The sequence below is a fragment of the Siniperca chuatsi genome, linkage group LG5 (assembly GCF_020085105.1).
Source record: "Siniperca chuatsi isolate FFG_IHB_CAS linkage group LG5, ASM2008510v1, whole genome shotgun sequence".
In the NCBI taxonomy this organism is placed as follows: Eukaryota; Metazoa; Chordata; class Actinopteri; order Centrarchiformes; family Sinipercidae; genus Siniperca; species Siniperca chuatsi.
Genome location: NC_058046.1, coordinates 23,653,187 through 23,677,000, shown reverse-complemented (window position 1 = coordinate 23,677,000; position 23,814 = coordinate 23,653,187). Strand labels below are relative to the sequence as shown.

Here is a 23,814-nt window from a genome sequence, read left to right as displayed (position 1 = left end):
ATAAATAAATTTTGTCCACCACCTCCTGAGAAAGCATGACAGATGAAAACAGTAAAACAATGAAAAATGTATGCATAAATGTGTCAACACAGCCACTAGGAGGCAAGAGTGGCCCATTGTCTGAGTGACACTTCAGTCCAGTTTACACCACTTCATGACAGCAACTTATTTTATTCTTTTATGGTGACTGCAGTTATGTTTTATGATCTGTCTGTGGTTGTGAAATCTAAATAAACTAATGTCAGTCCACGTCTCAATGTCCTACTAGAAATTAGGGAACAAAGACATCATTATCATCTAGTTTTTAATTGAGATGAGGTGGCAGTTAGTAGTTCAGGAGGGAGCTGCAGTAATTGAGCTCATATCATTGAAACAGTGAAGCTGTCTTTTATGGGTTGTGGCCGATCATTAGCTGTGTTAATTAACTCATAAGACCAATCAACCTCAGGCCTGGACTATGTGTGCGTCAATTCCTGTGAGGAATTAAGGACTTTATTAATAGAAAAGGAAATGTGTAGGTGTGTGTGTGCCTTTTTGTCATCATTGTGTTTGTTTACAAACAACCAGTCTAAAAAAGACTCTGTGTACAGCACTTCCGAACCAACATGGCGGCTCAGCAGGCCGAGGTTCAGAGATGGGCTTCTTCTCATGACATTTGAAACTGTCTTTTTTTCTCTTTCCCCCATCTGTCCTGGAAAATATACGTAATAATTAGTAAAAGCAGATCAAAGTTGCACTACACTCGTGTTCCCTCATGCTTTGAATAATCTCCCCATTCTCCTCTTGACCTCTCTGACTTTCCTGTCATCTCTGACATGCACGGTCACGCACCACGAGCCCTTCTATAATGATTCTCAATAGCAAGAAGCAAAGCAGGCCACAGAACCGCCTGGCCCTTTGACCCAGCCTGCCAACTGGTCATCTTCATCTCCGGAGGTGACAGTAACTCAAACGGGCTCATTAAGGATATCTAAGTGGCTTTTGGGTTTCTGTGTCACTCTCAAAAGAAGCTCTGGAAGTATATAAGACATGTCACCAAGAGCCACCAAGAACAAAAGAAGCATCTAGGAGCATCTGAAACGAACACTTGAAATCTACTGTTCTGATTAAGCAAGTGGGTTTTGTTTCTGCAAATTTGTGGATATCTGTCTAGCCCAGATTTTGAAGTCAGTGGACTTTTTGTTTTGTATGGTTGGGTACTAACTAGTTTTGCTGTTGCTTTCTCTCAGCAGAAATGACTGGAGCTGCTGTGTCCGTGTGCCTACTTTTTTTCCTGTCCGTATGTTCAGCGTGTTACATCTCTAACTGTCCTATCGGTGGGAAGAGGTCCATCATGGATGCACCACTGCGCAAGGTGAGCTGGTTTTATCGCTATTTAACATCCCTTGCAAAGTAATAAACTCAGATGCAGTAAACTGACAAATGTTTGCTAGATTCAAAGTCAAGTCCATTTTATTTATATAGTCTAAAATCACACTTCACAATTTATAATCTGTACAGCACACGACACCCTCTATCCTCACAACTTTGATTCGGATAAGGAACAACTCCCAAAAAAAAAAAAAAACTTTTAACATGGACAAAAAAGGAAGAAGAGCAACAGAGGAGGGATCCCTCTTCCAGGACAGACAGACATTCTAAAGATGCTGCAGACCATCTATAGAAATAACTATAGTACAATTACATTAAATAAACAGTTGCATACTCAAACAGAAAAAAGGGAATACAAATGTGCTAAACTGTGGCTAAATGGCTATTACTAAATAACAGTAATAATATTCAATCATTTCCTTCACCAGTGCATGTCATGTGGCCCCGGAGACAGGGGCCGCTGCTTTGGCCCCAGTATCTGCTGCGGGGAGGGCCTCGGCTGCCTGCTGGGCTCCCCAGAAACAGCTCACTGTGTGGAGGAGAACTACCTGCTTACCCCCTGCCAGTCAGGAGGGAGACCCTGTGGATCTGAGGGAGGACGCTGTGCTGCTTCAGGACTCTGCTGTGATGCAGGTCAGGAAGTCGTGAAGTACATTCAAGCAGTGGTGGAAGATGTCTTCAGATCCTTTACTTACTTTGCTCTGTGAAAGCTCTATTTTGTTTAAGAAGCTTATCTTGAATAGTGACATCACCTGCTTAAAGTACAGTTGTAATTAAATGTAGAGTATAGTTTGCAGTGACAGTGAACTCAAGCAGGGTTTTTACCAGCTGCTAAAAAAGGAATAAATGTCAATTCTAAACCTTATAATAAAATAGAAAATAGTAACATTTTTAAGTAAAAGTAGCAATGCAACTACTTTCCCACAATCCCTTAGAAGTAAAAGTCCTGCATTCAAAACTGCACATAAGTAAAAGTGCAGAAGTATTATCAACAAAATGTACTTAAAGTGTAAAAGTAAAACTACTCACTATGCAGGAAAAGGGCTCTGTTGTTTTATATATATTTCTATTAAACAATTGGATAATAATTACTGCATTGCATTACTATGTAAACATCATTTAATGTTGTTGTTGTTGACCAAAGTGGAGCTGATTCTAGTTATTTCACATACTATTGGGTGGTTTAATATGCTGTATAACAATGCATCATATTTTATATGCTCATTAGAGGTGTTTAAAATCTGAATCAGTAAAGTAACAGTAACTATAGCTGTCAAATAAATGTAGCAGAATAAAAAGTACAATATGTCCCTCTGAATTGTAGTAGAGTAGAAGTAGAAAGTAGCATACAATTAAAATACTCAAGTAAAATAAAACTTAAGTACAGTATTTGAGTAAATGTATTTGGTTACTTTTATGTGATTTTCTAGCAAGCGTTGATTTAGCTCGATAGGACAAATCACTGCTTCTGTGGCACAAGAATGTTGGCGTTGATCCCAACTCCTAAGGTTTACATATATTTTAATGTTATTTTACTAATGCTGCCAGAATTAAAAGCTTGATTCCTATTAGAGCTACACATATTTTAAAATTCTATAAGCAACATACTGTGTCTTTGCGTTTCTACTCCTACTTTGAGTTCTACTACTTCAGCCATTGCGAGCTTTGCCCTCTTGTTCTGAAAAGGTTCACAGCAGGTCGCAAAACCTGATAACAACAAATTTGTGTATGGTTCCAATAACAGATAATCATGTTCTGAGTAACAACTCCTCCTTTATTTTATTTTGTGTCAAAACGCTGCCACAGAAAGCTGCGCCACAGACCAGTCCTGCCTCATCGAGGAGGAAGGAGACGACCAAACCAGCCTATTTGAAGGCAGCGACCCCGGTGACATCATCCTCAGGCTTCTGCATCTGGCTGGTCACCCTTCTCCTCATCGAATTCACCAATGAGCTGCTCCTGACACCAAGGTCTCATGGGAAACTCTTCAGCTGCAGAGACAAAATTGGACTTGTAGTTGTAGATCATATAGTTGTATTCCTCTGTTTGTCATCACCACTCTGATTTTGCTTTTTTCCTCATGAGTACTTCTGTAGAGTACCTTTGTCAATATATTTTTATGTATGAAAATAGGGATGAATACTGACAGTGGTCATCCAGATATCTGCATGTTGAAATAAAGTTTTGAGAGAGTATAAAGTGTTGTTTTTAGTTTTAGAGCCACCTGACTGAAACTTGTGTGTAAAAACAGTTTCAAACCTTCTAAATCCTTTTTCTCTATGCAGTAAAGAACAAGTCAGCATAAAGCATATCAGGCTGCAGTGTCGCACAATATTCTACAATCACCAAATGTACAAAGCCAACAACAGTCTTTATCTTTCAGCTGTTCAGCTTTGCATAATCCTGTAACAGACAAGGACCCTCACATGACGCTGTGTGCGTTTTCGTGGCAACTCACAGTGACACAATATCACTGTTGCAACAGTTATGATGGTTATCTTGTACGATAGTCACCTTTGATCCATTTTTTGTTAACTTCATGGTTTAAGCATAAGCTCTTGTTCGGTGTTAAAGGTGAACACCAAACACATTAATCATAAACACAGCAGATTGGAGAATTCACATGATGGGAGATTATTGACATTGTGCTTGATTTAATTATTTTGTCATATCTTGGGTCTGCTCTGTGAAAGCTCTCTTTTGTTTAGGAAGCTTATCTTGAATAGTGACATCACCTGCTTAAAGTACAGTTGTAATTAAATGTAGAGTATAGTTTGCAGTGACAGTGAACTCAAGCAGGGTTTTTACCAGCTGCTAAAAAAGGCATAAATGTCAATTCTAAACCTTATAATAAAATAGAAAATAGTAACATTTTGGCAAAATATGCATTTAAAATAAGCTTTTATGACAGCAGCATAAAGAACATAACATGGAAATTGTGGTGGAAAACTACCTACATTTCTTGTTAACCTAAATTCAAAAACAACCTATCTTAACTGTTATTTTCTAAAGTTTTCAACAATTATTTTATTGGCATGAGTAAAATTTTTATTTCTTTTTTTCCCCCGTAGAAATGTTATCTGTGTTTTCCTGTTTTATATAATATAAGGAGGAAATAGTCCACTGATATGCCCCCCATTGCTCGCAGGCAAACTTTAAAAAGACAAACTCCCTCTTCATTATTTTTACATAGAAAAAGAAAAGGGAAAAAATGTGTAAAAAGTTAGAACAAAGGACAGAAGGAAAGTTGTGAAGGAATCGGCTAAAAGGAAAGACAAAAGGGAGGAAAACACAAAAAAAGAATGAAAAGAAGGAACAGAAAATGAGAAGTAAGGAAGAGAGAAAGCAGCAAACTGAAACCTGATCAACATTTTGTCCAGTCAGCCGTCTTTGGGGTTCACATTCATGCAACGTCAACATATATTAGTGTGACATCAAATGAGAAAGACTTTTAAGATCATTACACACATTTTCTATGGATGGATCACAAGTGACTTGACTTCAAAATACTGTCACACTTATACTATTTTGCCCTCTGCATTAAGGTTACCTAACTTTAATCTAGTCACCTTGTACCTTTTTTATTGCTCTGTCTGTCCTTATCTGTGGTGGTGGATCGTCTCTGAGCTCTGCTGGATGTGAAGTGGGCTGGATCTGCCTTAATTGGAGACACCTTTGGTTAATGATTGCAGTGCTGGAGTTTGAGTATAAAACAGGCAGATAACCAATTCTCATTTTACCTTCACTGTCTGTCACAATGTCTTTCTCTGGAAAATACCAGCTTGAGTCTCAGGAGAACTTTGAACCCTTCATGAAGGCCATTGGTAAGTTTAAAGCTTTCTTTCATAAAGTTTTTGACCAGTAGTTTTTAAAGTGTTTTATTGTGGTTGTCAAGTGCCTGTGTAACTGGGCTTATCACTGATAATTTGAACAAGAAGTTTTTGTATTCTGACTTGTCTAGCAATGTTAATCTATAGTGCTAAATTACAACTGACTGGAAACTACCAGCCATCAAAATACAACTTTCTTAAAGTGCTTTTCTGTCTTAGGTCTCCCTGATGAACTCATCCAGAAAGGTAAAGACATAAAGAGCATCTCTGAGATCGAGGAGACTGGCGACTCCTTCAAAGTGACAGTCACTACTGGCTCAAAGGTCTTAGTCAACAACTTCACCATTGGAAAGGAGGCAGAGCTGGAGACCATCACTGGAGAGAAGGTCAAGGTATGTCTGGACAATAAACTTACGGATGCAAAATGGCAAAATAGAAAAACTTTGCTAATAGCACACTTTTACTAATTCTTCTTGCACACTATACTAGTCCAGAATTTCATAACTTCATGGCTTTAAACTGATCTTGTCATACTGCTTTTAAGACGGTGGTTCAGCGTGAAGGCAACAAGTTGACAGTCTCCCTGAAGGGAATCGAGTCTGTCACAGAACTGGTGGATGGGAACACAATTGTCAATGTGAGTAGACGAAGCTCTACATAACTTGCGGCGTAGTTGTTGGCAAGTTTCTAATATGGTTCTTTCTCCCCTCCAGACTATGACTCTTGGTGGAATTGTGTACAAGAGGACAAGCAAACGCATGTAAATTTCTGCACTTGGGGTAATAAATGTAAAACTCAGAACTGTCTTGGTCTTTTCTCTCTTATGGCTCTAAATGTCAAGTACACTTTCTACTGGAACATCATGTCAGACATGGAAAATGCTGTGTTCAGGACCAATGTGACTCTCCTTTTGTGGGTTAAAGTGTTAGCCATTGACTGGCTAAAGGTCACCTTTCCTGACTGTGGGGAGCTGATTCAACTGATTAAGCACATCTTGCTAATTAGGTCAAGGGGTTATCAACTTGAGCTGACTTATGGCACTCATGTGACTCCCTTCATACTATCAAAAGCATACAGGATGTCTCAATCAATGGGCTGTGACTGTCTTGAAAATTTACACTAGGAAGCTCTGACACGGGGGCATGGCTGTTAACTGGAGCATTAACCTCTTTAAGATGCTAAAACCCCAAGAGACAGTGGGGGGGGGGCCTCAGCTGTTACAGAGGACAATAATTAAGTGGGTAGGGAGTAAACGGTGCTTATGCCCTGGCAACACTACACTGTGTTCTCGCATACCCCAGAACCCCTGGCTACATCAAGTCAGTAACTACAAAATATTCAGCTTTTGAGGTTGTCATCTGCCTTACACTGACAGTACCAGCAAGATAGCACTATAGCTTTTGGCCCCTCAAAAGGTCTGTCGCAGGACACTTCAGCTGTCGCTCAAGGAGCTGTGTCCCAACCTTTTCATGCAACTGCTTAAAGGTTTTTTTTTTTTTTTTGGGGGGGGGGCTTTACATTTTCATTTACAGTTTCAACTTTAAACTTTTTCTTAAGCATTTAATTGGGGCCTGAATATTCTCAACTACACTTAATAGATATGAGAATCATTTTATGTACTCTAATGACATCACCCATAATACAGCCCACTTTTAAAAGCATCTTGTCCACTGGGTTGGCATATTGAAAAGGAACAGCAAGTGATTAAACTTCAAGTAAACACAAAATATTACAATCTCAATGAAAAATTACTGAACATGTCATGTGCAGGACAGATATTTAAAAAAAAAAAAAAAAAAAGCTGGTGTTTTGGTTGGGTTCAAAACTTTTTTCAAGGTTAAAGTATTACATACTGGTAATTGCCTGCTCTGCAATACTGAGGACCATAATTATACAATCTTAAACCAAATCAATTAAAGAGTAAAGTGTACCTGGTTAAAATTGATCTGACATCAGGGAGACTGGCTGAAGTATTGATGAGCAACAGGTGCTTGCTTGCACTGCATATTACAAAATATATATTATGGTACATTTCTGTAGTTCAACAAATTTTTAATAAAGCATAACTACAAAAGTTAGTGAAACAGAACATGGTCATGTGACTCAACGTGTAGACATGAACACCAGCACTCAAAAAGCTGTTAACAGTAAACAGGATGGTTTTCTTGACTGCATCCCTGTGATTACTTCCTCCGGTGGAAGAGGTTCTTGATTCCCTCCTCTACAGACTTGGGTTCGTGCATCATGGTCATTGGTCTGTTCTTCAGAGCTGCCTCTCTCATACTGTGGTAAACATACTCATTCTGCTTGAACATCCTCAGCTCCATCTCTGTCTGCATACGCATCGCCTGTGGAAATATCAGGAAGGAATCAGCACTTAAAATGTTCACCCATGAGTTAGCTACAGTATACAACAAGGCTTGTAACCTGGTCAGTATTGAGTACGATTTGAGGTCAGTTTGTACCAGAGTGGTATTTAAACTTAAAATGATAATCTATAGATATTGGCCACAGCTTCTACACCTCAAATTTTGCCAAAAAATATTTTAACAGGGCCAAAGAAAAGCTTAGCCACATCACGTGCAGTACTGTACAGATTTTAAGATTTTAAACCTGCAATAACTGATTTTTGGGCCACTTGGAGGCAGTGGAAACAAGCTATGAACACAGCAGTTGATATGGTGAACTTCTTAGCAAACAGTTGCCTATTTACACATCCAGCAGTCACAGCGCAACATTAGCTTTCATTTGGAGTCATGTTTCTGGCCACCTGACAAATGTCCAATATTTACTCTCCTTCTGGCTCGGTTTTTGGTCACCAACTCCTGAGGGAAATATCTGGCTCTTTAGCTGCTAAATGCTCCACTATGTTCACCAGCTAGTCGCTAACTTTGTCTGTCTACTGTTTGGTGCTGAGCAGGTAGTGTTGAGTGGGTTTTTAGAGCTTTTTTGCTGAAAACAGCTGCGTGCTGCAGTTGAAATTTACACTGAGAGTGAACCAAAACAGTTAATTTTCTCATTTGATACATAATTATGAAAATGTGATTATAGCAGCTTTAATATTAAAGGAACAGTCATTTGAGGTGTATCCAAAATAAGATGAGCAATCTGGCTGCTGTCTGCCACTTATTTCTCCAACTACAACTTAAATATAGCCTTAAAATAACATTTTAACAGAGCCAAAGAAAAGCATGTATTGTATGCAGATTTTGAGATTATGAAGTGTTTACCTCCAGGTCCTTGGTGATGGGATGTGTTGGGCCGTGGGTGACCATGAGAATGGCATAGGCCTTGCAGATCATCCCGTGGCCAACCTCTATCTCCCCAGCTTGCCAGTGAGTCACTCCTGCTCTCATAGCTGCCATACCAAGAGCAGCATTGTTTGGGTGGTACAGTTTTCTGTCAGGGGAAGAGATTTGATTTATTTGAGTACTGATTTATTTGGATAGGATATGATGTGCAAGATGCTCACGTGTATAACAGTCAGCTCAGTATCTTTGTACTCACACGTATCCCTCCACCATTTTGCGTGCGTAGTCTGCAGCATCATTAAAGTACTGCAGGTAAGCTTGCACCTCACTTAATGTGCTCCACATCCGCAGCAGGTAGATGTGAGTGTCAGCCAAAACCGGCTCTGTTTTCTCTATGCACTCCCTGCAGATTTTTACCACCTGAAGAGGAAAAAAAAAACAACATAATGAGAAAAATCTTAAAAAACGTGGAAGTAGTGTAGCGCTTCAGTAAGATAGCGGAAAAAAACTTCTGTTCTAAAAGACATCTTTCAGGAGCTAAACTTAATCTGTTTTTTATTTGGTGTTGTAGGTGATTTGATACAATACCTCATGGTATTCACCATTCAATCGAGCCTTGTCCATCTTCTCCAGCATTTGAAAGCAATAATCTGTTGCCTCTTTCACTTGTTCCTCTGAAGGCTAAGAGTTTAAGATGGGAGACATTGATCAAATTTTAATGAGGGGATTTTAATGAGTTGCACCACTGATCAAGTATTAACACACTGACAATGAAATATACCATGAAAGATGCTCAATCAAATGTATATTTTTAGAGGACATACTATTTATTTTTAGACAGCACAGGTTTGCCTTATCTAGGTCCATAAAATACTTTATTTTTATGTTAAGAAGACCTTTGACCTGCTGAAGGGGCCCTGTCCAAGACTTGAATGTTTATTTTGCTAATAACAAACAAGATTTACTCTCGTATATGATTAAAAGACAACTCTTACTTAGGCTATTATGGTTATTATTATATGCCAAATCCGGCATCATAACAGTTTTTGTCAATATGTCAAATTTCTATTGTTAAAAAGAGAGTAACGTTTTTTCAGTGAATAGTCCCACACACATGCTATTTATAACTTTTAACCCACACATACAATCTACTCTAAACTAACACACACAGAGCGGACTGGTCATCGTCGCACTGACGTGTAGTGCCTCATGTTTCACAGATTCAGATAATGTCAAGCCTTATCATTCAAGGCCATAGAATCACACTTTTTATGGTGTGCCTTGATTGATTTAAACATCTCAGAGGATTAAATGATAAATTGTAAGTGATATCATATAAAAATAGATAAGATAATAATTCCTGGTATATTGTAAAACATTGAAATACAGTTACGGCCTTGAAGTGATTGGAGTTGTGGAGTAAATTAAGTTTACTTCTATCATTTTTTGTACCTCACTGTTTCTCAAAAGCATGTGTGAATGCTCACACATACACACAGTTTGGAAGCTGAGTCCAATGGGAGTTATCTTTGCCTAAAATAGTAACTGTGGCATGCTTCTCATGTTTCCTGTCTGTCCTTATCACCCATGTCAGTACTAAATGTAGCAAAGAGTGTCTCGTCCTTTTTGCCTTGTGCAGTATAAAAATGATAAAAAATATAAAAAATGAAAAGCAACAATAAAATCAACACAGACAAACATGTACAAAGACACAAACCTTGACTCCGTTCTCTTCCTTTCCCCCCAACTTCAAGTCATCTTTGATGTGGTTCTTGCAGTGCTCACATGTGCAGTCAAAGAAGTATTGTGTTTTCAGCAGTCTTTGTCTCTCCTCTGACAAATTCAAGAAGTCCACATATGCGACTGTCAGCTCCTCTCCCTCTGCGATTTTACCTAGAGAACGAAGCTCAATCCTGAAGAAAAGAAACACAGTTAAATTCAAGCAGAATAACTTGTTTAATTCATTTAGTCTTTCATTTACAGTTATTGATTTATGGTGAAATCCATGGTTAATGGTTCCATAGTGTGGCTTTCAGTTCTGTCAATCCAGTTGAAGGATTGAAGGGATGAATATTAATAAATTAATTAATTCACACTTAAGACAAAAAAATGTAATATTTGCATGGAAATATTGTTTTTTGTCATGTTTTATCCTGGTGTTACATGGTGTTAGAGGTGAACTAATAGGAACAAAAGCTGTTATACAGTCTTACACAGCAGTCTGTATTGACATGATCGACAGACACACAAAGTGAAAAACCAGCAGCACCTGAGTAAAACTTTGTGCGGACACGACAAACCGAAAAATGAGCTTTCGGCAGGTGAAGAAATATGCAGAGAAAAATCCTTAACAGCCTTTTGTTATAAATAAAGGTTAGAGCATTCAAGTAGCATGCTGACATATTGATGTGAAAACTGAGTCACATCAAGCCTACAGCACATACTACAGGGCACTACAAAGACTTTCTACAATGGATGGAGTTGGAGGGAGGATGGTGGTTATGTGTAGTGATATGTTGATTAAGCATTTATTGTCATAGTCTCAATGGTGCTCTAATAAATAACACTTAAAAAAGGCTTAGGTTGAGGTAACGCACCTCTGTTGAGAATGAAACATAGTATTCACAGCCGATTGACTGAAAGACAAACAGGAAGCCGTTTTACACCAAATGCAACCTGACAAACACACATTCACGCACAATACACAACCGCATGTAAACACACACAAACTCTGAAAACACTGAGCATTTAAAATTTTTAATCAAGTTAAGAGTCCATTTCAGCTTTGTACAAACACAATTTTGAAAAGACAAATATCACTGGAGGCTACCTTTAACTAAAGTGGATTTTACTTACTTGCCATGGTTGAGGATCACAGTGCAGTTTGGCCAGCAGTCATGATTCACTAGACACAAGTTTGGGAAAAGACCAACTCCTACTGCCTGAAGGCCCCTCTGGTCGCTCACAGTGAAACCGTTACAGTTAACCTGTGAGAAAGAGGGGAAATATTCATGTGAACACAGAGCTGTTAAAATAATGGAGTTTGTGACATCACACAAATACTACTACTTTTGAAATTCAGTACAAAACAACTTTTGCACATTGAGAATTTGAAAAGCACAATGCAAATTCCACCTAGAATTTTAGAATAGTAATAATACAATGGTAGTGGTAATATTAAGGGGCAAAGGACAAAAATAAGGCAACGTGGCTTTATCAAACCAACATACAGTTCCCACTGTTGTAGATAGAGTCACAAGATAAATCTGAGGGGTCTCAATATGATAAATTGGACATATAATTAGAAAAAAACAAATTAGGTTCTTCTTATTGTGGATAGATTCACATCTTCAGGCCTTTCAAACCTATTCAAAGCAAGCAATAATAAAAGGGAATATAACTCTTTGGTTGAACTGTATCCCAGAACTTCTTGTCAACTCATGAAGTACATCACATATCACCTGACTAGAAGAAGAAGACAGGGCAGGTTCAGCTCACTATCTTCGTGTCCTTTGAAGAATAAAGCCCCTGATTTTACCGTTTTAGACCTAGCCACAGGAAAACGAGGGATGGCAAATAAAGGGATAACACATATAAACGTACCACTCCAAAAAGATGTGAGATGACGTCAATCGTGTGCTGCTTGCTGTTACGGGGCCAGTAGTCCAGGAAGTTGTGGATGTCCACTTTGAACTCCTTCAATTCATCCTCTTGCATGTCAGCAATGTGGTCCTCCAGCTCCTCCAGCGTGATCAGCTGCATGTCAGACACCACACTCCCCTCTTTGTCGAGGCGCCACATGATGCGGGCCACCAAGCTGACCACAAAAAAGAACAATGAAAAAGAAGATGTGTGACTTCGAGGGTCACGATAAAATCAGACACACATTATGTCAAGACTAATTTAAAGGACTTTCAAAGGGCATTGAAGTTTTCTCGATTGAAATCACCTTGAAATCAATTTGAATCATCATGCAAAATCAACATTGCACCAAACCAGCCTCTTCTTTTGTGATTTAATAGGATGGAGTACCAATAGCTGACTGTAGAAAACAATTTAAGAAGCCCCCCACACAGAGAAAAACTAGAAGAAGTCTTTCTCTTGGTGTGTGGGTTCTTTACCTGTGTTTTGTCAACAAAAAAATCTAAAATCAAGTATCATGTAATACCTTTCTGTCACTCCCTATTTCCTCTTCCTTTCACTTACCGGATGTTCTCATTCGGCGCTTTGCCATAAGCTTTGATGGCACCACATTCTTGCTTGTGTTCAGCCCAGCCGGCACGCTGGCAGGTTCGGTCACAATAATGAGCAAATTTGCACTGGCCGCACCTCTGTAGCTTGTCTTGTCTGCGGAAACAGCTGTGACAAATACGCTCTGCTAGACTGAAAAGGAGAGGAAACAGAAAACGTAAAGATGTTATGATTCACATATTACAGCACATGTATATTGTAGAGCCACAAGAGAAAGTGGTCAAAGGAAAAGTTAAGCATGTTGGCTTTACCTTACTGGTGGCCAAATGCACTTTTATAGTAAGTTCTTTTTCTCCTTTTTATATGTATTTCTAGCAGTTTATAGATTACTTTCAGATTGTTAATTCATTCAATATTATCTTTCAGATCATATAATATCATCACAGAATATTCTCATACCACATCTCACAGTCTTCATCAGCAAATCAAAGTAGTTCCAAAAAAGCTAGTAAGTGGGCTTGAGTTGAGATTAGTTGGTGTTGTAAAAGCAATAAAAATGGCTAGGATTACGATTACTAGGATTATGATTACTATGATTATGGGTACTTCTAAGTTTGAGGAGGTTTGATGTAACAACAGTAAAGTCTGACCTTATATGAAAACACATTTTGAAACATTACGTAATACACCTAAATTTTCTATTCTCACACAGAACAGGTTCTGTATGAAATATTTTCTAGAGATCCCTTAAAAGTCATACTTCAAAATCATGGAACCATGGACATTTTGACACTCAAGGATAATACAACTAAGCATTAATGTCTTAAAAATACAAATGCTAAAATTTCCATTCTGTCACAATTTTGTCTTCCACATTTAGTGGTTAGTTTGCCCTACAATTTCCAAGTATAAACAGGGACACTTTTTTTCTGATTGTTCCAGAGAAGGTTATTGCCATTTAGTGCTTCTCCTTTCATGTTACTAGCACTTATTTGGTTACGTAAAAATATCCCCCTTAGGATGAGCTGTCTAAATGGGAGGCACAGTTGTCTACATGAAATTACATCACCATGATGACGTAACATACTGTGAGAATACAGCAGTCAAATTATATAATATTATCAAACCACAGTAAAATCAGACTCTATGGCCTTCCAAACGTAAGATATTGTGGATAAGTTGTAAACCTAGAGAAAAAAATGACATGAAAATATATTGTTCAACTGCCCAAATATCCCCACAATGACCACATCTGAACACATCCCCCACCATTGAGCGTCCACATCCACAATTTGCATTATTACTGTACCTGTCAAACACAACAGCTGCAAGACTAGGCTCAGAAAAAATTACATCTCCAGCCCAAAACTCCTTGGTAGCCTTCAGACCCCTCCCCTTTCCAGGTGAGTCAAATATTGCCACGTTCTCCATGGTAGCTGCACTGGTTCCTGAGATGCTGGTGAACAGCGAGTAAGTGGTGAACAGATGAGAAAAGAGTGTTTCAGTAGTAGAGAGACGCTAAATACAGCGTAAGGGTGGTTGAGGAACCCGTAGACCAATCTATGTCCTCTGTGTTCTTCAATGACAACTGCGCATTCCACACCCAAGGTACTAAAATAGCTGTCCACCTCTTGAACTGTACCAACAGACACAGAAAATGGGTTGGTGGTGATCATTCTCATTTGTCCACTGAAAAATAAAACATCTTGAAAGGACGGACCTGTCAATAAAACCAATTTTGTTTAAAAGTAACACCACTGAAACTCATTGTCGTTCTCTCAGATCCTTTCATTTATTTGAATTTGTTGTCACACTTTTTGCATTTTGTCCTGTTAACTGGCAGAAATTCCCCCACCTCGACCATGAATTGGTAGGTGCCTGGTCCCTGAGGGTTATTTTTGGCCCTCAGTTGGGGCTGTCTATCAGGAGTCTATGGTGACGTTGGACAGCTGCGAGAAGTTTGACAGAAACAGAGCTGATCTGTCTGGCTCTACTTTGTTCTGGTGCTTTCTCTTACTCTCTCCTCCTCTGTCTCTGTAATTGCAACATAACACAAACATCATGGCTTAGATCTAGGCTGGCATCAGACAACGTAAGAAGAATATATTGTATATATTGAGAACATATTGCATATAACACATGGTGCCTCCTCATCGCCACTACCTGCCGCTGTCCTTTCGCTAGATGCAATGAGGGCATTTGACCATTTGGCGTGGCAGTTTTTTTGGTCAATGTTGGTCTGGGGTCAGGTAGGACTTTAACGTAGCCAGAGGTTCCAGACAGGGGTGCCATTTAAGCCCGCTTTTTCTTTGTTTTCTCTCTGGAACCTCTGGCTCAGACAATTCTCATAGCTAATGATATCACACCTATTACCATCTGTGGGATCAAACATCATATATCCTTATATGCAGACTATGTCCACGGTCTAACATTTTACCTATTTTCAGAAGTTTTAGTGGTATATCGGGGTACAGAATAAATTGGTCAAAGTCAGCATTCTTACATCTGAATGACCCGATGATAAGCATTGCCCTCGGATATACCATTGTCAGAATCAACTTTGAGAACACCCTGTCTAAGACCACTCGTGATCTTGAAAAATGGTCAACACTACCAAACTGTCTTAGAGCTCGTATATCTATTATCAAAATGAATTTGCTTCCCCAAATTAACTTTGTGAGTTGGATGTTGCCTTTGCCACCTCCATCTGGTTTCTGAGACAGAGTGCAGCGCATAATTACTAAATTTGTCTGAAACGGCAAGTGCCTTTGTCTGAAATTATCCACAATGCAGTGAGATAGACCTGCTGGGGGACTTTAACCAGTACCATTGGGCCTTTACATTGCATCCTCTGGTCAACTGGTATGAAGTTGGATGAAGTCTTATTCTTTAATACCCCTTTTAAATAAATGTAAATACATATTTGGTCCCATTGTGTCTTACCCAATAGCAGTTTGGAGGGGAACAGAAAAAGTGAATAGTAGAATTTCACCCAATTGGAACCCACATTCTCCTATCTGTAGCAATGTACGAACCAGAACACAAGGAGTAAGTGAGGTAAGTCAGTATTTATTCAAACAGAGGAAATTAATGAATATAGTCTTTTTTTGAGGGTGTGGCCAGAGCCCTCCACTACAGCTCATGAGGACACGGTGAACCCAACCCTGGACTGCACAGATCCAGGAGCGGAGAATGGCGGTGTAAGGCCGGCAGCAGATCCGTAGAGTGGCGTGAGCTGGCTCTGAGTAGCACGAGGGGTTTGCTGGCAGAGCAAGGAGACCGCTCGTTAGCTGGCAGAGCCGGAACAAGACAGGTTGGCAGAGATCCATGAGGTGACGTGGCTGTGATCACCGGCGAGAGGGATGTCTGTGGCAGAAGCAAACTAGAGTTCACAATAGACAAGATAACTAGACAGAGCTACAATAGTACTTAGCTGCGTGGAGCTTTCTTCTGTTGCGTTTTATGGCGGTTGGCATCCCTAATTGCGCATTACCGCCACCTACTGAATTTTAACAGCTTCACAGTTTAAACTATTTACAGTGTCCACCCAATGTGATGCCATGCAATAGTCAATTCTATAACCCAGACCCCATTGTCTGAGTTGGTGCAACTCCTTCCCTCAGTGTAACATCCAGATCCTCTCCAGTTATGTCCACAACATTCAAGAATCTTCTTGCAGCATCCAGCACCATCTTAATCCTTTCTGATTTTCCCCTTTATTTCAGCTGCACAATTTATAACCATGGTAATAAATGCCAGAAATTGTTTTTTGTCCATAATGATGTTCTGCTCATCTCCATTTCCTTTCTCCTTTTCCTTCTGTACTACCACCAATTCACTGTTTCTCTCCATACTCTTAGCAGCTTCCGCATAAGACAATCCCTTTTCCGCTCTGATCTTATTAATTTTTATTTCATAAAATAAAATAAAAATATGAGAGGGGAGCTCTCTCATATGGCCTCACCCTGTAACATACATAGTCTAGGTACACTCTTTCCGGTAATTCCTCCTCAAAAGTCAAACACACTGAGTTAATGTCCTTCTACCCATTTCTGGATCTTGTCAGCCTTCTTGCCTCACACACACCCCTTCAACCTCCCAAAATGACTCGGCCTCCACCGTCAGTGGCACTCCGCTTACTACGCCCTTCTTTATTTCTGCTCCAAGTGGGAAGCAGTTCACACTGCTATAATCTCTAAACACATGAATCTTCAGTTCTTTATCTCTGACGCTTTGACACACATTCAATGATAACCATCCCACTTCTTGTTATCCTGACCGATCTGACATCTCCGAGCTTTCCTCCTACAAACTTTCCGACCACATGTGGATTCTTGAAAATGCCGTCTGTTTGTGTTACAGCTACCATCCCAACAAGATACTTCTCCTCTTTCTGACTGGATTCACTTGAGTTACTCTTCTTCCTTTTCTTTTTATTTCCAAATCCTCTCGGGTCCTCGTTTCTAATTTCGCGCTCTGATTCCTCCTCTGACTCCATTTTCACAGATTTCCTCTTCAGGGCCAACCGGAAAGGCTTGTGTGGAAATCAACATAAAGTTGGAAGTTCCCAGCTGCGTGGCGCCGTTACATATGGCCATACAAGTATATGGAGATGACCATGGCACTGGTGATGAGGAGGAGCCTAGTCTTTATGCTGTGGAGACTGATGATAATTGATGACAGATGCGCCGGTGATCAACAGCAGGTGAGAGCCCGGGAAGCCAGACCAGGAAACACATACACACAGACACGCACTACAGACAAACAGAGGACACACAAGACACACAGGGAGAGGGAAACTGCACTGGATACTGCAGGGGTCGCACAGCTTGGTGGCTGACCATGACACTATCTTTAATAATGATGGGTTATTGATTGGCAAGCGCCCAATTAAGTTTGGTCAGTGCCGGCAGTGGTGAGACAAGGGGGTACATTCTTTGGGTAATATATTTGGGGACAAGTGCCTATACACTTTTGAAGTCCTCTCTTTCCATTTTAATTTACAGCGTTCCACTTTTTATGTTTATCTACAGTTGAGGACAGTCATGAAGACCTATCGGGTCCCTTGGCAGGCTCCACTTGAAGAGCACTCGTTGCTCAAAGTATTGTGCGAGACTGCAAAAGGAATTGTCTCCAAACTATATGGCTATATTCTGGAGAAAACATATCTCCAATTACCAGTAGACTCATTATGGCGGGCAGATATCCCTGATCTTATCCCAGGTTTTGATTGGGATGATGTTTGGGATACAGTAAAGCAGTCATCCAGGAATCCTGACCATCAACAAATTCACTTAAATTTCATTCACAGGACTTATATGACTCCATGTAAACTTCACAGCATGAAGCTTAAAGCTGACTAACGTTATGCCATATAGATGCAGTTGGTACCTTTTATCATATGATTTGGCATTGTCCTGGTGTAGCTAATTTCTGGAAAGTGGTAAAAGAATATCTGTCCACTATATTACACATTCCTGTCCCTCTTACCATATGTGTACTGATTTTAAATGATCTCTCTCAGCCATGATTACAAAAGGCCCAAGAGCGGGTGTTTTTGGCCAGTCTGACAAAAAGATGGTCACAACTAGATGGAAGCCTCCACATACAATAACTCGTTGCAATGGGTGCTCACATCCACAGCACACATCCATGGTGCAAAGAAGGAAAACTATAAAACTTTGGGCCCAAACAGAGGAGGATCTTAAAGGCCTCTTGACTTGACTTTTGTTCATCTATCTAATAATTTAACCCTCAAATTTAGCTCTATTTTTATTTTATTCTTAAATCCCCTTCTGGTACTGTTTCTGGGTGAGTTTTTCTTATTTGTAATTATAAATGAGAATATGTAATTTTTTGTTGTTTTTTTTTATTATTATTTTTTTAAGTGTAGGTTGTGGTGAGCTGTGTGTGGGTGTACATTATGTATATATGTGTGTATGTCTAGATGTATGGCTTGGCATGTATATTCATTTGCATCCATTGTAGTGACCTAGTGTGACTTTTTATTATTGTTTGTGGGTCTGTCATGTTATTGTTAGGTTACACCGTACTGACCAGTCCTTACACATATATGTGTTTTGTTTTATTCATTCACTGCTGTATTGCTGAATATATGTCTACATTTCTTTGGTTCAAATAATAATACAATTTTGATCACAAAAATTTCCAAGGTTTCACTTGTAAAGCAACAGGTTTAAATAATTAACATGATTTGAATTGGGCTATACATAGATCCCTACATTTGTAGAAATGTAGCTTCTGTCCTGTGCTCTATTTCTATTCTTAACTATCTCACTTGAGAGCAGCAGCCAACAGCATGGATTTTTCCAACTTTAGCAAAGGAAGTGACATGCAATAATTTACACTACATGAACACCATTATTTTTCACTTTGTCTCGTACTGGTATCACACTTTGAAGAAGTCAAGATGTGCCCCTGAGGGGAAGTCATTGTCCAGAAGCAGCTTCATCAGTTTGGCCGCAGACTCCTGGCAGGGGAAAGGATGATAATTGATGCCTGTTAACCTCAGAATGTCCTTCTGCATCTCTGTGTCCATGGGACCTGAAGGAAACCAGAAGGATTAGCAGGTTAGAAAAAAATATGTTGCCTTTTGTGCTCTATATTACATATACACCGATACTAAATTGTTAAATATGGAGATACAGTACAGTCTTTCCGCTTATTTTCTTTTCTTTTCTCAAAACCTTTACAATCTTCTACACACAGGCTTCCAGGTAAGTGACTCATTTTATGTGACTCAAAATACCATGTTGCATGTATGTGTTAGTGCATGTATGAGACCATCATCAAGAAGCTAAATAATTCCAGTTTTGATTCACAAGCATCACTGTACATTTCTTTATATGTCTAATCCAACAATTGGCCAGGGGACAACATTTGAAAATTAGCATTTTGGCTGGCACTGGCACATTTACAGTGATGTTGATTAATGTGCATGGTCCCTGTTAAAAATAAATAAATAATACATAAACGTTTTGAATACACCTTGTCTCCTATGATTTTTGTTGCCGTATTGCTTTACCTTAACATAAATTTTCATGTTAATACACCCCTGGTCAATATATAATGTTGTATATACCTGGAGAGTAGCTGAGGACTTTGACATTTGGCTCCTCCTCAGCCAGCACCTGGAACATCATCTTTCTGGCTGCTTTGGCAGTGCAGTACACCACCATTGACGGTAAGGCCTGCAGTGCAAAGATTGATGAGACGTTCACCACGGTCCATCGCAGGTCTGGCCTGCATGGAAATACCTGCAGGATTCCTGCAGTCAGCGCCAGAGCAGAGCTAACGTTGAGGGACAGATAAGAATTGACCTCTTCAAGATCTGTGAAACTCGCAAACCGGGAAATGTTGCCCAAAGAGGCTGGGAGCAGAGAGAGAGGATGGGTTGGTGTGGGGAAGGAAGTGAAAAGGTAAGAGAACAAAGGGAATAACGTGTGTTATCATGAGATGAAAACAAGACAGATCAGCATACAAAATCAGTATTGAGTAGGCTACTTGGTGACAAATTTCAATACACTGATTTAAGACTCACCAGCATTGTTGATTAGAAGCACATGATCTATTTCATTTACAGCTTCCTGCTTTGCCACCCTGACTGTTTCATTCACCCCCTCTCTCGTGCTCAGATCGACAGCTATGTAGTGAACCACCAGCTGCTGTTGCTCAGTGAAGCTCTGCAGTTCTTTCTGCAACTCTTGCAGCAGATTCTCAGAGCGAGCCACCAGCAGGAGAACAGAGCCAGGCTTCAGCAAGTGGGACACCTGGATGGACACAAGACATTTGTTTGTTTGCTTGTCTTTTTTTCTTATCTTATTTTTTTCTACAACTTGATCACTTACTGTATGTGCCAGTGCCCGTCCGAATCCCTTGGAGGCTCCTGTGATGATACAGATGCCCCGGCCCAGAGTCCTGGGGTTTGTAGAGTAAATGTCTGACATCCTGTCACATTTTCTGTGGTGGTGAAAATACAGATGGTCAGTGGAAAAACTGTGAAAAAAAGTGGATGTGAAAGGAGGATTACAGCTAATGTGAAATAAGAGTACAAGACTTACCACTGCTTTTGCCAGCTTATGAGAGGGATGTGAATGCTGAGCTGCTTTTATAACCCAACGTGAGCAGGCAGAACCAATGCATTTCATGTGTTTCACAGTGACAAGAGAATTAAGAGAAATGGAGAATTAAACGATTCTGCCTAGAGTGCGTGACATTAGTAAATGGAATAACTACACATTTAAAGGCTTCTAAAATAGTATTTTTTAACTATTTTTAAAAATACATTATTTGATTCAGAATAATAATTAATATAATAAATGTGTAACTTTTTTAAACAAACAAGCTTTTTGAATAGCATCATTTATGTCACAGAATAACAGGCAGGGGACACCGAGGTGGATGGGAATATCTTTATTTAGACGACAGCCAGAAGTGGAGAGTGTGGAGATAGGTAGAGTGGATCTGGGGAAGTCACCGGAGGGAAGCCACAGGAGACTGGAGAGACCAAGGAGGAATGGAGCAGGCACAGAGGACTGGAGAACACACGGAGAACTGGAGAAACACTGGAACGATCAGAAAGAGCACTGTAGTTACCGGGTATATGGAGTCCTATACATAAACGAGGTCAGAGTGAGGAGAGTGGAGTGGCTTTATACTGAGTGTGATTGGAGCTGATTGAAGGCAGGAGTGTAATTTGGAGCAGGTGTGAGTGATTACAGGCTGGTGAGGACATGACAGGCTGTGACAATTTAACTATAAATATAATCAGGCACTTTATAAAATGCTATTTATAAACAACAAATAATTAATACATTTTAATATATTAATGGTGCTCATGCTTATGGTGGGATTTGTTGGGTCTCTGTCTTAATATTATAAAGAGTGCAGTCTAGACCTGCTCTATAGGAAAAGTGCAATGAGATAACTTCTGTTATTAATTAGCACTATATAAATAAAACTGAATTGAATTGAATAAACCACTTAAAATGTTTGGTGTTAATATGGCATACTTTAGCCTCCATATATTCATGACATAAATTACTGTACATGCTAAATCACAATAAAAGAAAACCAGAAGATAATAAAACAGCAACAACACTCAATAAAATGTAAGAACATAAACACATAACATGCCAAGACAAGAACATACAATAATACTGCAAAACTACAATGAAGATATATCACAGATAGAATTTAGAAATGTGTTACCGTTATATATACAATAATGGTTTCTTCCAGTACAGTATGGCTTTTAATGTTAATTTAGAGATTTGATCCCATTATGCATTCCTTGATTTAAAAGAGTGAACATATCAGAATCAGAATCAGAAATACTTTATTGATTCCTGAGGGGAAACTCTTTTGTTACAGCTGCTCACTATCACCTCAATGCACACTTGAGAATAGAAGGAATAGAAGTACTAAGCAAATCAAAATATAATACACTATAATACAGTTAAGATAAATTAAGAACAACTGGATATAAAGTATAAAAGCTAAAATAATTGTAAGTACCAAAGTGGATTTAGAGTTTGATAAGTATGTACGGTATAATACAATGTAATAATATAAGTAATAAGTAATAGTGCAATAATGAGTACTGTCAAGTTAAGTGTAGCTTATTAGAAGATGAGACCGTGGATATGCATGTGTGACAGCATGTGTGTGTTAAATGACATAATTAAAATAGCTTGTGGCTCTCAGTGTTCAAAAGGTCAAGAAAATATCTAATTCCTAGATAAAGAGGAATCTTCTAAGAATATGGCATGATCTGTGGCTTTATGCTATAATGGTAAACAATGAAAATTCATTGCAATAGCATTAGCAAATAACCTTCGTCAAACATTACTTAAAGTAAATAGAGACAACAACAAAGAAAACGTTTGAGTCATTTCTCAGCACACAATGATACCATTAGCTATTTCCCACAGCCCTAAGGCACCAAAAATCAAATGACCCAAGACTTGTGCCAATAAAGGACTGCTCTTCTGTCATGTGCCCCACAGCGTCTTCTGGGAGATACGAAAAATGGTTAGGCATGTCAAAACTGCACCATTTTGTGCCATTGTATTAATAGTAGTTTCTAACCCTTATGACCCACATACAACCTTCTTATAGGTTATTGAACAGCACTGTTCATTAGCATTGACCCCAAACAGATTAAATTAAAAACTGACATTATAGGAAATGAGAGAAGCAGAGCGAAGGTATACATTTTCTGATTCTTATTAAACAAAATGTATGTTACAAAGTTTCTACATTTGTGCCTCCCCGTGAGTCAACTGACAGACACAAAACAAGTATAGACAACATAGATATATACAAAGAGCTCGGGTCCAATTTAGCTGAGCTGGGTGGAAGAAATCATAGCGCCCCACAGTGGCCAAAGGAAGCCAGAGAATCCTTGGAGACCTGAGAGATGAAGCCATTGTCTTTCTGCACCATGCTTACAGCAGTATTGCAGCTGTGAAAGTCCCAGTACAGGCTGCCAGCAAATAGATACCACTGCCCCCTCATGGACAGTCAAGCAAATGTCACAGAAAAAGGGCCTCTTCTTTTAAAAAATGCCAATTTAAGAGTGTATAAAGATTACAATGGCCTAAAAATGATTCTGTGAATTTGGGCAACTATGCTGTAGAGCAACACCCTATCCTACATTAAATAGAAAAGTTGGTTGGGGAGTAAGTAAATGCATCATATCAGAGGATCAGACAGTACTATAAATACTATAACTATAACAGATGCTCTGGAAATGTGATAACTTGTGAATTAAATTCAGTAGATTATCACTTATTGGCTCATGCAGAAAAATGTCTGAAGTAAGTTAGCGCAGTCATCAGGGTCAATGTACTACTAGTCCTCTGTTCTACCAGGTAGCTAATTACATTCACCTATTCCCAGTCCCATAATTCGTTAGTCACAGCAGATATTTTGACATGTCACAGCAGGAAAAGATGTCACTAATGACATTAATGCTATTGTATTACTGTATGTGTACCTGTTCCCACCAAAGCCCTGCCATTCTGCATTTCTACTTTTTACTGGCATTACCAGGACACTTGATTTAAACCAAGCAATTCATGATATTTGTTACACTTGTGTTTTTCTTGCTATGATGTACAGGACAGTATGCTGTGAAAACCAAAATG

The 23,814-nt window shown here is 39.2% G+C and overlaps 4 protein-coding genes across 9 annotated transcripts; 2 read left to right on the top strand and 2 right to left on the bottom strand.

Moving 5' to 3' along the window:
• Window positions 1–974: 974 nt before the first annotated feature.
• On the top strand, window positions 975–3,566 carry LOC122876906 (isotocin-neurophysin IT 1-like). 3 transcript variants are annotated; one of them, XM_044197840.1, is made up of 4 exons: window positions 975–1,114; window positions 1,230–1,354; window positions 1,800–2,004; window positions 3,178–3,566. In XM_044197840.1, exons 2-4 carry the CDS (start codon window positions 1,235–1,237, stop codon window positions 3,321–3,323), a joined length of 471 nt encoding a protein of 156 aa, XP_044053775.1. In that variant the 5' UTR covers window positions 975–1,114; window positions 1,230–1,234; the 3' UTR covers window positions 3,324–3,566. The 3 variants fall into 3 exon arrangements, with proteins under 3 accessions (XP_044053775.1, XP_044053773.1, XP_044053776.1); XM_044197838.1 differs by having other exon boundaries at window positions 995–1,114; window positions 1,233–1,354; XM_044197841.1 differs by having other exon boundaries at window positions 1,038–1,110; window positions 1,233–1,354.
• A 689-nt stretch (window positions 3,567–4,255) lies between these two features.
• On the bottom strand, window positions 4,256–14,340 carry smyd1b (SET and MYND domain containing 1b). Of its 4 annotated transcripts, none has more exons than XR_006378148.1 (11): window positions 13,953–14,242; window positions 12,659–12,835; window positions 12,056–12,269; window positions 11,309–11,439; window positions 11,050–11,088; window positions 10,170–10,365; window positions 9,041–9,133; window positions 8,709–8,872; window positions 8,432–8,600; window positions 7,133–7,549; window positions 4,256–5,029 (listed from the first exon to the last, which is right to left on the bottom strand). XR_006378148.1 is itself a non-coding variant. In XM_044197837.1 (11 exons), exons 1-11 carry the CDS (start codon window positions 14,323–14,325, stop codon window positions 7,385–7,387), a joined length of 1,638 nt encoding a protein of 545 aa, XP_044053772.1. In that variant the 5' UTR covers window positions 14,326–14,340; the 3' UTR covers window positions 7,020–7,384. The 4 variants fall into 4 exon arrangements, 3 of the variants coding, with proteins under 3 accessions (XP_044053772.1, XP_044053770.1, XP_044053771.1); XM_044197837.1 differs by lacking the exon at window positions 4,256–5,029 and having other exon boundaries at window positions 7,020–7,549; window positions 13,953–14,120; window positions 14,204–14,340; XM_044197835.1 differs by lacking the exon at window positions 4,256–5,029 and having other exon boundaries at window positions 7,020–7,549.
• On the top strand, window positions 5,029–6,002 carry LOC122876907 (fatty acid-binding protein, liver-type-like). Its single transcript, XM_044197842.1, has 4 exons — window positions 5,029–5,195; window positions 5,421–5,593; window positions 5,746–5,838; window positions 5,915–6,002. The coding sequence occupies exons 1-4, from the start codon at window positions 5,129–5,131 to the stop codon at window positions 5,963–5,965; spliced, it is 384 nt and encodes a 127-aa protein (XP_044053777.1). The 5' UTR covers window positions 5,029–5,128; the 3' UTR covers window positions 5,966–6,002.
• Window positions 14,341–18,711: 4,371 nt separating the features above from the next.
• sprb (sepiapterin reductase b) lies at window positions 18,712–20,751 on the bottom strand. The gene is made up of 5 exons (XM_044197832.1): window positions 20,725–20,751; window positions 20,512–20,623; window positions 20,205–20,433; window positions 19,746–20,033; window positions 18,712–19,207 (listed from the first exon to the last, which is right to left on the bottom strand). The coding sequence occupies exons 2-5, from the start codon at window positions 20,608–20,610 to the stop codon at window positions 19,053–19,055; spliced, it is 771 nt and encodes a 256-aa protein (XP_044053767.1). The 5' UTR covers window positions 20,611–20,623; window positions 20,725–20,751; the 3' UTR covers window positions 18,712–19,052.
• Window positions 20,752–23,814: the final 3,063 nt, after the last annotated feature.

Excerpts from the sequence above, each read along its gene's own strand:
- LOC122876906 (XM_044197840.1), top strand. The coding sequence starts at position 1,235 with ATGACTGGAGCTGCTGTGTCCGTGTGCCTACTTTTTTTCCTGTCCGTA. Across the intron at positions 1,355-1,799 it reads TGGATGCACCACTGCGCAAG|TGCATGTCATGTGGCCCCGG; the intron begins GTGAGCTGGTTT and ends TTCCTTCACCAG. Across the intron at positions 2,005-3,177 it reads AGGACTCTGCTGTGATGCAG|AAAGCTGCGCCACAGACCAG; the intron begins GTCAGGAAGTCG and ends ACGCTGCCACAG.
- LOC122876907 (XM_044197842.1), top strand. The coding sequence starts at position 5,129 with ATGTCTTTCTCTGGAAAATACCAGCTTGAGTCTCAGGAGAACTTTGAA. Across the intron at positions 5,594-5,745 it reads TCACTGGAGAGAAGGTCAAG|ACGGTGGTTCAGCGTGAAGG; the intron begins GTATGTCTGGAC and ends ACTGCTTTTAAG. Across the intron at positions 5,839-5,914 it reads ATGGGAACACAATTGTCAAT|ACTATGACTCTTGGTGGAAT; the intron begins GTGAGTAGACGA and ends TCTCCCCTCCAG.
- smyd1b (XM_044197837.1), bottom strand. The coding sequence starts at position 14,325 with ATGAGAATGATCACCACCAACCCATTTTCTGTGTCTGTTGGTACAGTT. Across the intron at positions 14,121-14,203 it reads GAAGAACACAGAGGACATAG|CACTTACTCGCTGTTCACCA; the intron begins ATTGGTCTACGG and ends TCATCTGTTCAC. Across the intron at positions 12,836-13,952 it reads GCAGCTGTTGTGTTTGACAG|TCTAGCAGAGCGTATTTGTC; the intron begins GTACAGTAATAA and ends TCTCCTTTTCAG.
- sprb (XM_044197832.1), bottom strand. The coding sequence starts at position 20,610 with ATGTCAGACATTTACTCTACAAACCCCAGGACTCTGGGCCGGGGCATC. Across the intron at positions 20,434-20,511 it reads GACGGGCACTGGCACATACA|GTGTCCCACTTGCTGAAGCC; the intron begins GTAAGTGATCAA and ends GTGTCCATCCAG. Across the intron at positions 20,034-20,204 it reads GCTTCTAATCAACAATGCTG|CCTCTTTGGGCAACATTTCC; the intron begins GTGAGTCTTAAA and ends CTCTGCTCCCAG.